General features: G+C 65.2%; 2 protein-coding genes across 2 annotated transcripts in view; one reads left to right on the top strand and one right to left on the bottom strand.

Moving 5' to 3' along the window:
• Positions 1-13,058, bottom strand: part of LIMS2 (LIM and senescent cell antigen-like domains 2) — a 21,946-nt gene that overhangs the window by 6,862 nt on the left and 2,026 nt on the right. The window contains exons 2-3 of the mRNA XM_005879469.1: positions 653-802; positions 1-146 (exon numbers count right to left, since the gene is read on the bottom strand). Coding sequence (XP_005879531.1) covers positions 1-146; positions 653-705 — 199 coding nt within the window. The 5' untranslated portion in view covers positions 706-802. The remainder of the gene's footprint in view (positions 147-652; positions 803-13,058) is intronic.
• GPR17 (G protein-coupled receptor 17) lies at positions 943-10,573 on the top strand. The gene is made up of 2 exons (XM_005879468.2): positions 943-3,513; positions 7,385-10,573. The coding sequence occupies exon 2, from the start codon at positions 7,415-7,417 to the stop codon at positions 8,426-8,428; it is 1,014 nt and encodes a 337-aa protein (XP_005879530.1). The 5' UTR covers positions 943-3,513; positions 7,385-7,414; the 3' UTR covers positions 8,429-10,573.

Genomic DNA, 13,058 nt, shown 5'->3' with positions numbered 1-13,058 from the left:
CATGCCACTGCTTGCCCAGCGCATTGACCACGCGGCCCTCGATGGGCCGGCGGCAGGCTCCGCAGATGGGTACTCCCATCTTGTCGTGGCACGGCAGGCAGTAGAGCTCCCCCTTCAGCTCCCGGGCCTCAGCGGTCAGCTCCTTCCTAAAGGCAGCCCAGAGCCGTGAGGCCCCCGCCCCCCCCAGGGTCCACCTGTATGAGCCCCTGAGGCCCACCTGTATGAGCCCCTGACCCACCTGTATGAGCCCCTGTGGCCCACCTGTATGAGCCCCTGAGGCCCACCTGTATGAGCCCCTGACCCACCTGTATGAGCCCCTGAGGCCCACCTGCAGGAGCCCTGGCAGTGCCAGCCCGAGGGGCAGGACCTGGGCAGGCAGCTCCGGGACCTCAGGCTCGGGCACAGACGTGCAGAGGGCGGCTGACCTCGCTGCCAAGTCCCAGCAGCGCGTTCTCAGGCCCCTCTGCACCTCTCGCAGCCTCTCTTCCCTCTCCACCTCTCTCCACCAGCAGCACCCTCCTCACCCTGCCCCCTGCCTTTGAGTCTCTGCTGTCAGCCCCATTCGGGGCCCAGCCCTCATGCCCTGGAGCGAGGGGCCTCTTGCCCCCAGGCATCCACTCCTCGGCCTGCCCCTGCCCACCACGCCCAGTACCTGCAGTGGGTGCAGCTGAAGTGGTCGGGGTGGTAGGCGTCACTCCTGAACATGAGGGGCTGCTCCTCGATGACCAGGTGGCACCGCTGGCAGACATGCTTGCCCAGGTCCTTGGCCTTCTCCCGGCTGTGGCAGGGCCGGCACAGGTGTCTGTGGGCAGTGACAGGCATTGGGAGATGTCCACCCCCTCCTCTCAGAAGCCAGCCGCCTCCTGAAGCAGAGCCACCTCCTGCCCCCCCACCCTCCCACCCCTCCCCTCCCCACCGTGGCCAGGGCCCGCATTCAGGACGGAGCAGCGAACATGAGGGTTCTTCTCTCCCCGTCTCTTGAGCCCAGGACATTGTGTGGACAAGAGTAGACATTTCACTGACTTCTGCTAAAAAATTAGTTTATTTTTCAAATGTCCCCAGCGGGCATGAGTGGTTACATGGTCACTATCAGCCACACCCCGCATGTCCGGCAGAGCAGCCAGGAGGGGCCACCCTTCCTCTGGGGCCGCCACAGGGGCAGCGCATCTGCAGGCTCCGTGTGCGAGCAGCCGAGGTGCCAGCGGAGGTACCACCCGGGAGATGTCACCACAGGCTCCTCCGTGAGGCCTCGGGGTCCTGGTGCTGCCCCTGCCCTGGGCAGCTGCTGTGGCTGCACAGAGATAAACCAGCATGGCTCTGCTCCCCTGGCCTCGGGGTGCCGGGTCCCCAGGCCAAGATGTCCAGAGGCCAGTGCCCCACTCCTCCCCACCGGCCTCCATCTGCAAGCTCCTGAGGCACGTGCCCCCCTCCAGGCTCCCAATCCACCCGATCCCGGGTGCCCCTGGTCATCGAGGGCTGCCCCTCATGCTCAGGCCCCTTTGTGGGCAGGGCAGGAGTCCAGTGCAGACGGCTCTCGGCAGGTGGGTGGGCAGGTCCCAGGGCAGAGCCTGCTCCTCCCTGGGTCTGGGCTCGACGCTGTGCAGCACTGCTCTGTGCCCTGGTCTCTGTCCTATCTCCCGGTGGGCGTGAATGGCAAGGGGCTCGAGTGAGTGCCCCGCAGCCACTTGCTCAGCGCCAGGCTCCAGGCCGTGCTGCCTCGCGGGCAGCAGCTCCAGAGGAGCCTGTGGCAGGGGAGTGAACACAGGCAGAGACAGGAGAGGGCGGGCACCCCCCCCCCCCCCCCCCCCGCCGGGGCAGCACGGCCAGACCAAGGCTGGGAGCTGCTCGGCCTGCGACCCTGGTGCTCTGCCCATCACGGCCTTCGGCCTTCAGCTCTGTGACTAAGGTTTTGCCCCTTTCAGGCCCCAGATCCTTGAAGCTTTCCTCACCCCACTTTCACCCGAGCCCCCCAGCCCCTGCCATAGCAGGCCTGGGCAAGGCCACTCTCTCGACGCATGCAGCTGGCCCTGCCCACCATGCGTGCTGCCTCCCACACGCAGACTGGTGGGTTCTTTTATCATTAGAACAACATTCAAGCCAAACGGGGTAATTTTTTCTTCAAAGCTACAGAAATTAGCACAACTCCCCACAACTCTGTTGCAATGAACTCAAAGACTCTGTGGGCAGTCACCCCAACCACAGAAATGCCCTGCTCAGGGAGCCAGCCGACACCCTCATCTCGAACCAGTGTGAACCAGCTCTTCCAGAGCACCCTCCTGGGCATGGCGGGCGGACCCGTCCCACACCGGCCCCAGGCTCCCGGCAGGCAGCCTCGAGGAGCCCAGCTCTCCTGAGGAACCCCGGATGAGCAGTGTGTTTCGGCAGGCCTGACCCCTGCACACCTGAAGGCGACCTGGAGAGTATTTATCCAGATGGAATGAAGATGGAGCCCAAGAATTCCAGCATCGAGGTGCAACAGAAAAACAGGACAAAGCGCGCGAGCGCGCACACAGCGACGTGCTGGAGTCACACACGCTGGGGTTCGAGTCCTGTCTGCCACTTCCTGGTGGCTTGTAGCTGGCGAGCTCCCCCGCCTCCTGAGCTGCGTAGGTCTGCAGGGGGCAGCCATCCCCACGCGGGGCAGGGCCCGCGACCAGCAGGCTAAGGCAGTACAAGTTTAAGGTAGCTACTCCACAAGGTGGCTACAAACATATCTCACATTTTAACTAAAACATTTAAAAGTCTTCTGAAATTAAAAATGGTGGCTTGGTGCCCCGGCCCTGGGTATGGAAAGATGGAGGAGCCGCCCTGAGTGAGGGTCCCAGCCTGAGCCCCCGGAGGTCTTGGGGGCCAGTGGGCGGTGGGCAGCCTCCCGGGAGAGGAGCCGGCGTGGCCTGGCCAGCTGAGCCGCGGTGGTGCAGACAGCGCCATTATAAGGCTGCTGCAGCTGGCCCGGCAAGATAAAGGCCGTGACTGATGCCCAAATGGAGGCTAATTATCCGGGAAAGACACAGGGACCCCACACCAGGTGTCCTGAAAAGATCCCCTCATTCAGCAAACAAGTTCCCCAGCCTCCCCCCGCCCCATTCGCAAGGCCCCCCCCACTGTCTCCCAGGAAGGCTAGGGAGCCTGAGCCAGTTGCCATGGCAGCCAGACCCTCCCCGCACCCCCCCAGTGGTAGGAAATTGTCCCCTTCTGAAACGTCTAGTTGTGTCTGTCAGTCCCAGCAGCCCGCACCCGCCCGCACCACGCGGCAGCTTCCAGAACAGGCACACTGGCCTCTGTGATGCTCAGGCCCAGCTGGGGCGAGGGCCCGGGGACACACTGGATACTCACAACCCCGCGGCAGCAGGGCCTAGGAGGGCCCGGCACAAGGGACCCTTGGGGATGAAGCGGCCTTTGAGAGGCAGAGGGGCCGCCACCTCCCCTCCTCTCCTTAAATAGCTGGCCTCCCGCCGCCTGCAGGAGCTCAGCACCCAGCCTTCCTGTCTCCACCTGCCGCCAGCCTGAGAGGTAAGGGCGGGCGGGCGGGCGGGCGGGCAGCGTGGGGGTCCCTGAGGTGCCTTTGTGATGGTGGTGGGACCTACCTACGAAGACACCCTGTCTAACCAGAGCGGCCCCTCGCAGTGTCCCTGCCCACGCGGCTCACAGACCCACAGCTGCGACGAGACGCCCAGCGCCTCACCACGGGGCCACTGTGCACGGCACAAGCCAGATGAGGTAGCCACAGGGAGAGGTGCCGGCCACCTGCCTGCCCAGACTGCACTGAGGCCTCCTACGATGGCCACGCCTGCCCATCGCTCACCTTCCCCACAGCCCTGCCGCCCTGTGGCACCGCCCAGGCCACTCCAGGCCTCGGCCTCACCCCTGAGCACGGCACGCGGAGAGCTGAATGCAGACCATCCTGCATAAATCCATATCAGACTCCTAGCGGGGAGGGACAGGGAAACAAGCCTGAAAGCATTTTGAAACTACGTCTCTGTCTAGAGCAGCACGCACACAGCCCTCAGCAGGTAGCAGGCTGAGGGCTCTGGGCAGGAAACAGAGCCAGGCGCTGGCATGGCCACCAGGGCCCCGCGGCCTGTGCCGTCATGCAAGGCCCACACTCAGATGAGCGCTGCTGTCACCATCTTCAGTCCTACTTTTTGAACAAGGACCCTGCATGTCATGTTGCGCTGAGCCCCCAAAATTTTGTCACTGGCTCTGGGGCCAGGCCCCATGCCGGAGGCGCTGAGCGAGGCGACAGGTCCGGGCAGGCAGGGAGCCAGCCACGCCCAGCTCTGGCCGCGGGCTGTGTGCCCATCCCAGCAGCAAGGCCTGTGGTGCCGGGTGTCCCTGCTGAGTCTGACCTCCAACTCCCAGGCTAATGCCCCGCCAAGGGACCTTGGGCAACTTCCCCGACTCAAGGCTCAGATTTCTACTCTGCAGAACGGGTCCCTGAGGCCTGCCTCTGAGGACTGTGCCCGCAGAGCAGACAGCCAGCCAGGAGCAGTCTGCAGGGAGGGCCTGCTGGGCGCGGCCTGGAGGTGTGAAGGCTAACACAGGGAGGGCGCCCAGCATGCCCCACTCACATGGCCCCAGCCTCTCCGCCAGCATCCCTGCCTCCCTGACACACAGGTCACACACACTTGGAAACAGCAGGAAAACCATCTCCAAAGGCAAACTTCAGGCATCCTGCAATTCTCTGGAGCCAGAGCAGATCGTTTGGGTGGGGAACAACACAGGTGACTTCCAAAATTAAAAAACCTGATATAATTAGCTTTACACTCCCTCCTTCCCTTGAGGCCATCAGAGGCCCTGCTCCCTCCTGCTGCCTCCTATGGTCCCCGGGCCACTCCCTCCTGTCACTTACACTGTCCCTGTCCACTCCCTGCTGCTCCCTCACACTGTCCCTGTCCACTCCCTCCTGTCACTCACACTGTCCCTGTCCACCCCCTCCTGTCACTCACACTGTCCCTGTCCACCCCCTCCTGTCACTCACACTGTCCCTGTCCACTCCCTCCTCCTCCCTCACACTGTCCCTGGGCCACTTCCTCCTTCTCCCTCACACTGTCCCTGTCCACTCCCTCCTGTCACTCACACTGTCCCTGTCCACTCCCTGCTTCTCCCTCACACTGTCCCTGTCCACTCCCTCCTCCTCCCTCACACTGTCCCCGGGCCACTCCCTCCTCCTCCCTCACACTGTCCCTGGGCCACTTCCTCCTTCTCCCTCACACTGTCCCCGGGCCACTTCCTCCTTCTCCCTCACACTGTCCCCGGGCCACTTCCTCCTTCTCCCTCACACTGTCCCCGGGCCACTTCCTCCTTCTCCCTCACACTGTCCCCGGGCCACTTCCTCCTTCTCCCTCACACTGTCCCCGGGCCACTTCCTCCTTCTCCCTCACACTGTCCCCGGGCCACTTCCTCCTTCTCCCTCACACTGTCCCCGGGCCACTTCCTCCTTCTCCCTCACACTGTCCCCGGGCCACTTCCTCCTTCTCCCTCACACTGTCCCCGGGCCACTTCCTCCTTCTCCCTCACACTGTCCCCGGGCCACTTCCTCCTTCTCCCTCACACTGTCCCCGGGCCACTTCCTCCTTCTCCCTCACACTGTCCCCGGGCCACTTCCTCCTTCTCCCTCACACTGTCCCCGGGCCACTTCCTCCTTCTCCCTCACACTGTCCCCGGGCCACTTCCTCCTTCTCCCTCACACTGTCCCCGGGCCACTTCCTCCTTCTCCCTCACACTGTCCCCGGGCCACTTCCTCCTTCTCCCTCACACTGTCCCCGGGCCACTTCCTCCTTCTCCCTCACACTGTCCCCGGGCCACTTCCTCCTTCTCCCTCACACTGTCCCCGGGCCACTTCCTCCTTCTCCCTCACACTGTCCCCGGGCCACTTCCTCCTTCTCCCTCACACTGTCCCCGGGCCACTTCCTCCTTCTCCCTCACACTGTCCCCGGGCCACTTCCTCCTTCTCCCTCACACTGTCCCTGGGCCACTCCCTCCTGTCACTAACACTGTCCCTGTCCACTCCCTGCTGTCACTCACACTGTCCCCGGGCCACTCCCTCCTGTCACTCACACTGTCCCTGGGCCACTCCCTGCTGCTCCCTCACACTGTCCCCGGGCCACTTCCTCCTTCTCCCTCACACTGTCCCTGGGCCACTCCCTCCTGCTCCCTCACATTGTCCCCGGGCCACTGGCCAGGGCCCAGCCTCTCTCTGAGACCAGAGCTCAGGAGCCCGGCGTGTTGAGGAGGCCCGATGAGAAAAGTCAGGCTGAGCCAGCACCCCACAACCTGGTCCGTTCCTGCCCCAGCTCCCTCCCCTCGAGGGGCTGCTGTGCTAACCGAGCCAGGGCCATGCCCCTGGGGCACAGCCACTCCTCCTGCCAGCCCTGACGCAGGCATTCAAAGGACTTGCTCCAGGTTCGGGCTGCTCAGCAGAGTCAGGCTCAGCCAGGAGAGCAGCCCGCCCTCCGGCTGCTGGGAGGCGCTTCTGCGCACAGCCCCTCTCCTGCCCTGCAGTCCCACCCCCAGGCCAGGAGCCTCCAGGAGAGCTTGTGAGCACCCCAGGGCACGAGCAGCAGGGGCCGGGCCTCCTGGACCAGCCCTCTCCAGCTGCACCTCCCCCTCCAGTCCTGGGAGGGGGTCGGGTGTTTGGGTGGGACCTACCTTTTGAGCATGTTCCCCGGGCTGTGGGGGAGAGAACCAGGCTTGCCAGCTGTGAAACAGCTGCTGCCCAGCTGGCCCTAGCCTCCCGTGTGGGTGCGGCAGGCAGTGAGGCCTGGCAGACAAGTGTGCTCCCGGCCTGACCTCTCGGGGTCCTGGGACTCAGAATGCAGGCCTCTGGCCCCTGGGACACGGCCCACACTGCGTTGCTAGTGACCCGCCTCTATGGCAGGCACCGGAGCTGTGGTCAGGGGCTGGCAGGAGAGAAGGCACAAGCGGCCACACTCCACACCGCCGCCCTGGGGGAAGTGCCCAGGCTGCAGGTGGGCGCCAGGGGGGCTGGACTCAGGGAGCCGGAGAGGAGCCAGGTAACCTACTTCCCTGCCCACCAGGAATGGGGCTCAGGGCCCACGTACCACCCTGCCCTCAGACAACACACCTGAGGACCCCTCCCAGTCCTCCCGCCTCCAGAGCCTCAGACACACTGGTTCGCTCCCCACCTGCCAGGGCTGACTCTGCGGGGTCTGAGACAATGTAGTCCGCCCCTGCCCCGCCCCTGCCCCGCCCCCGGCAGAACCTTCGCACAGGCAGGTGCGACCCACAGCAGCCAGAAAGCTCCAGGCCTGGTTCTGTTGTGCTTCTTGGTGACGTTCAGAAAGCCCCTGGCAGATGGACCAGGTGTCCCCAGGCCCCCACGCAGGGCGGCGCGCTACCAGGCCGTCCTCTCTTCCTCCAGGCTCGTCCGGGCTCTGCCTCCAGCCGAAGCATGAATGGCCTCAAGGGGGCCTCCGGTCTGGCAACCAACGCTTCCCTGGCGGCTGCGGATCAGTGTGGCCAGGAGACGCAGCTGGAGAACGCACTCTTAGCCTCCTTCTACCTCCTGGATTTCCTCCTGGCTTTTGTGGGCAATGCCCTGGCCTTGTGGCTTTTCCTCCGGGACCGCCGGGCAGGCACCCCTGCCGACGTGTTCCTGCTGCACCTGGCCGTGGCAGACCTGTCCTGCGTGCTGGTCCTGCCCACGCGCCTGGTCTACCACTTCTCGGGGAGCCACTGGCCGTTCGGGGAAATCCCATGCCGCCTCACCGGCTTCCTCTTCTACCTCAACATGTACGCCAGCATCTACTTCCTCACCTGCATCAGCGCCGACCGCTTCCTGGCCATTGTGCACCCCGTCAAGTCCCTCAAGCTCCGCAGGCCCCTCTATGCTCACCTGGCCTGCGCCTTCCTCTGGGTGGTGGTGGCCGTGGCCATGGCCCCACTGCTGGTGAGCCCACAGACCGTGAGGACCAACCACACAGTCGTCTGCCTGCAACTGTACCGGGAGAAGGCCTCCCCCCACGCGCTCGCGTCCCTGGCTGTGGCCTTCACCTTCCCGTTCGTCACCACGGTTACCTGCTACCTGCTGATCATCCACAGCCTGCGGCAGGGCCCCCGTGTGGAGACGCGCCTCAAGAACAAGGCGGTCCGCACGATCGCCCTGGTGCTGGCCATCTTCCTGGTCTGCTTCCTGCCCTACCACGTGCACCGTTTCGTCTACGTGCTGCGCCACCGCAGCAGCACCTCCTGCGCCGCCCGGCGTGCCCTGGCCCTGGGGAACAGGGTCACCTCCTGCCTCACCAGCCTCAACGGGGCCCTGGACCCCATCATGTACTTTTTTGTGGCTGAGAAGTTCCGCAACACCCTGTGCAACCTGCTCTGCGGCCCAAGGCTCTCCGGGCCGCCCCCTAGCCTGGAAGGGAGGACCAACGAGAGCTCGATGAGCGCCAGGTCAGAGCTGTAGCCCAGGTCAGAGCTGTAGCCCAGGTCAGAGCTGTAGCCCAGGCCAGAGCTGTAGCCCAGGCCAGAGCTGTACCCCAGGCCAGAGCTGTGGCCCAGGTCAGAGCTGTAGCCCAGGCCAGAGCTGTACCCCAGGTCAGAGCTGTACCCCAGGCCAGAGCTGTGGCCCAGGCCAGAGCTGTACCCCAGGTCAGAGCTGTACCCCAGGTCAGAGCTGTACCCCAGGTCAGAGCTGTACCCCAGGTCAGAGCTGTACCCCAGGTCAGAGCTGTACCCCAGGTCAGAGCTGTACCCCAGGTCAGAGCTGTACCCCAGGTCAGAGCTGTACCCCAGGTCAGAGCTGTACCCCAGGTCAGAGCTGTACCCCAGGTCAGAGCTGTACCCCAGGTCAGAGCTGTACCCCAGGTCAGAGCTGTACCCCAGGTCAGAGCTGTACCCCAGGTCAGAGCTGTACCCCAGGTCAGAGCTGTACCCCAGGTCAGAGCTGTACCCCAGGTCAGAGCTGTACCCCAGGTCAGAGCTGTACCCCAGGTCAGAGCTGTACCCCAGGTCAGAGCTGTACCCCAGGTCAGAGCTGTACCCCAGGTCAGAGCTGTACCCCAGGTCAGAGCTGTACCCCAGGTCAGAGCTGTACCCCAGGTCAGAGCTGTACCCCAGGTCAGAGCTGTACCCCAGGTCAGAGCTGTACCCCAGGTCAGAGCTGTAGCCCAGGCCAGAGCTGTATCCCAGGCCAGAGCTGTACCCCAGGTCAGAGCTGTATCCCAGGCCAGAGCTGTGAGCTCCTCCCCAGCCACACGCTGAGGAAAGACAGGGAATCCGCAGATCATTCCCGCCCCTCCCAGGTCAGACCTCATCACCTAGAGCTGGTTCTGTGGTTCTGTCTCACCCAATGCACGAACCCCTAAAAAGGGAGAACCCTCTGCAGGTCGCCCCTGCGGCCCATGGGCCCAGCGCCAGGATCTCAGCGATGTCACTGCAGCAGGAGGGCCGGAGGCCCGGGAGGGGCCCGGGAGGGACCCAGGGGCCCCAGCTTTCCTCAGCGCTCCGGCTCCTGCCCTCTCAGATACAGTGGCAGCTCCGCAGGGAGAGCCCCTGGCCACTGGGGCCCTGGGAGGGCAGGGGAGGGGGAGGGCAGGAGGCGGGTGATGTGCAAGGTGCTTTGAGTTCCCTTGGCCCGCACCTTTGCCAGATGACCCCTGAGTCTAGGAGCCACAAACTATAAATTGTAGCTGATCACTAAGTACATTTCAGGCTGGCTGCCGGCGACATCCAGCAAGCATGGCCTGTGGGCACCCCTTCTGATCCTCCTGCTGGAACCCACTTGGGGGCGGGGAGGGAGGGGGGCCTGTCCACCCCCAGCTTCTCAGCAGCTGCCCACGTTGTCCCGGCAGCGCAGACTAGCGGACAGCAGTCAGGGAGCTGGCCTCCACCAACCAGACCTGCAGGGCTACCTCAGGCCGCTCCCTCCCGGACCTCTCCCTGCAGCCTGGCCAGGCTCGGAGCAGCTCCACTTCCGTGTGGCGGGTGCTGCCCTGCCAGTCCTATCTGTGCTTCCCTCTGCTCATTATAAATACCTGCTTTAGGTTCTGAAGGTCACTGTGTTTGGTTAAAGCAACACCCTCCCCAGAACATCTCTCTTCAATCCGAGAATGGCTACCTGGGGGCGAAGGAGCAGAGACGGGGTGGCATGTGCTCTAACGCCCACAATATGCCCGCCCCACACAGACCCAAGGTCTGCACCGTGGTCTTCAGAGCGAGTGCCAGCCAGGCTGGGCGGGCCCCATTTGTTACAGCAAAACTACTTTACTTGCGAATCACATCTTACATTTCCTGTTCCGGGTTTTCCCAGGAAGCAGTGCAGCCGGGCCCATGCGAGTGTGTCATGGGAAGGGGCAGGATGTGCTCAGGCATACACCGGCAGCGGGCACACACCGGCAGCGGGCACACACCCAGCAGCGGGCACACACCCGAAAGGGGGCATATATCCGGCAACGGGCACACACCGGCAGCAGGCACACACCCTGCAGCGGGCACACACACCGGCAGCGGGCACACACCCAGCAGCAGGCACACACCGGCAGGGGGCATATATCCGGCAGCGGGCACACACCCGGCAGGGGGCATATATCCGGCAGCGGGCACACACCCGGCAGGGGGCATATATCCGGCAGCGGGCACACACCCGGCAGGGGGCATATATCCGGCAGCGGGCACACACCCGGCAGGGGGCATATATCCGGCAGCGGGCACACACCCGGCAGGGGGCATATATCCGGCAGCGGGCACACACCCGGCAGGGGGCATATATCCGGCAGCGGGCACACACCCGGCAGGGGGCATATATCCGGCAGCGGGCACACACCCGGCAGGGGGCATATATCCGGCAGCGGGCACACACCCGGCAGGGGGCATATATCCGGCAGCGGGCACACACCCGGCAGGGGGCATATATCCGGCAGCGGGCACACACCCGGCAGGGGGCATATATCCGGCAGCGGGCACACACCCGGCAGGGGGCATATATCCGGCAGCGGGCACACACCCGGCAGGGGGCATATATCCGGCAGCGGGCACACACCCGGCAGGGGGCATATATCCGGCAGCGGGCACACACCCGGCAGGGGGCATATATCCGGCAGCGGGCACACACCCGGCAGGGGGCATATATCCGGCAGCGGGCACACACCCGGCAGGGGGCATATATCCGGCAGCGGGCACACACCCGGCAGGGGGCATATATCCGGCAGCGGGCACACACCCGGCAGGGGGCATATATCCGGCAGCGGGCACACACCCGGCAGGGGGCATATATCCGGCAGCGGGCACACACCCGGCAGGGGGCATATATCCGGCAGCGGGCACACACCCGGCAGGGGGCATATATCCGGCAGCGGGCACACACCCGGCAGGGGGCATATATCCGGCAGCGGGCACACACCCGGCAGGGGGCATATATCCGGCAGCGGGCACACACCCGGCAGGGGGCATATATCCGGCAGCGGGCACACACCCGGCAGGGGGCATATATCCGGCAGCGGGCACACACCCGGCAGGGGGCATATATCCGGCAGCGGGCACACACCCGGCAGGGGGCATATATCCGGCAGCGGGCACACACCCGGCAGGGGGCATATATCCGGCAGCGGGCACACACCCGGCAGGGGGCATATATCCGGCAGCGGGCACACACCCGGCAGGGGGCATATATCCGGCAGCGGGCACACACCCGGCAGGGGGCATATATCCGGCAGCGGGCACACACCCGGCAGGGGGCATATATCCGGCAGCGGGCACACACCCGGCAGGGGGCATATATCCGGCAGCGGGCACACACCCGGCAGGGGGCATATATCCGGCAGCGGGCACACACCCGGCAGGGGGCATATATCCGGCAGCGGGCACACACCCGGCAGGGGGCATATATCCGGCAGCGGGCACACACCCGGCAGGGGGCATATATCCGGCAGCGGGCACACACCCGGCAGGGGGCATATATCCGGCAGCGGGCACACACCCGGCAGGGGGCATATATCCGGCAGCGGGCACACACCCGGCAGGGGGCATATATCCGGCAGCGGGCACACACCCGGCAGGGGGCATATATCCGGCAGCGGGCACACACCCGGCAGGGGGCATATATCCGGCAGCGGGCACACACCCGGCAGGGGGCATATATCCGGCAGCGGGCACACACCCGGCAGGGGGCATATATCCGGCAGCGGGCACACACCCGGCAGGGGGCATATATCCGGCAGCGGGCACACACCCGGCAGCGGGCACACATCTGGCAGCGGGCACACACTCTGGCAGCGGGCACACTCTGGCAGCGGGCACACACCCGGCAGGGGGCACAGTCTGGCAGCGGGCACACACCCGGCAGGGGGCATACACCCGGCAGCGGGCCCGGCCCAGATCACACAGGACACCAGGCACAACCTGCCCCACAGCCTCTCACTGACCCCAGACTCCTGCTGAGTGCCCTGGGTCACCGGGGGACACAGGCAGCATGGGGCAGGCAGAGCCAAGCTCGCGACAGCAGTGCGGGAGGCGGCGGGCGGAGGGTGCTGGTCAGAGAGCGAGATGGGAACCAGCGCCCAGACAGGAGAAGGCGGGGATCAGTGGGCGGGGTAGGGGATGAGGGGGGCACCGCGGCAGGCGGCTCTTCCCTGAGACGGTCCAGTGCAGGAGAAGGTGGGTGGCGACCCGCTGCACTGGGGGTGCCTGGTGGACAGACACCAGTGGAGACGGCAGTGGCCAAGCAGCGACCACAGGGAGGACTGGGTGGGAGGTGCACATACAGGCCTTTGGGGTAGACCTGAGGGCCCAGTGCAGAGCCCAGGCGCCAGCGGGAGAGGTGGAGCCCCTGGAGGAGACCCCAGTGCATGGCCGCAAGAGGAGGCGCTTTAGCAGGAAAGAGGGCGCCTCGGCGAAGCCACAGAGGCCAGCAGCAACCTCTGGGTCTGGCAATGGGGGTGCCATGGACCCCAAGGAGGCTGAGACCGTGGAGAGCAGATGGGAGGAGCCAGCATGTGCACCGGGGAGGGCTGCAGAGAACCAAGAGCGCATTTTGGACCTTGGGGGCCACCCAGCCTGAGGAAGGAAGGAAGGAAGGAAGGAAGGAAGGAAGGAAGGAA

The sequence above is a fragment of the Myotis brandtii genome, unplaced genomic scaffold (genome assembly GCF_000412655.1).
Source record: "Myotis brandtii unplaced genomic scaffold, ASM41265v1 scaffold600, whole genome shotgun sequence".
NCBI lineage: Eukaryota > Metazoa > Chordata > Mammalia > Chiroptera > Vespertilionidae > Myotis > Myotis brandtii.
Note: the sequence above shows the minus strand (reverse complement) of the source record. Positions and strands in the feature narration are given on the sequence as shown.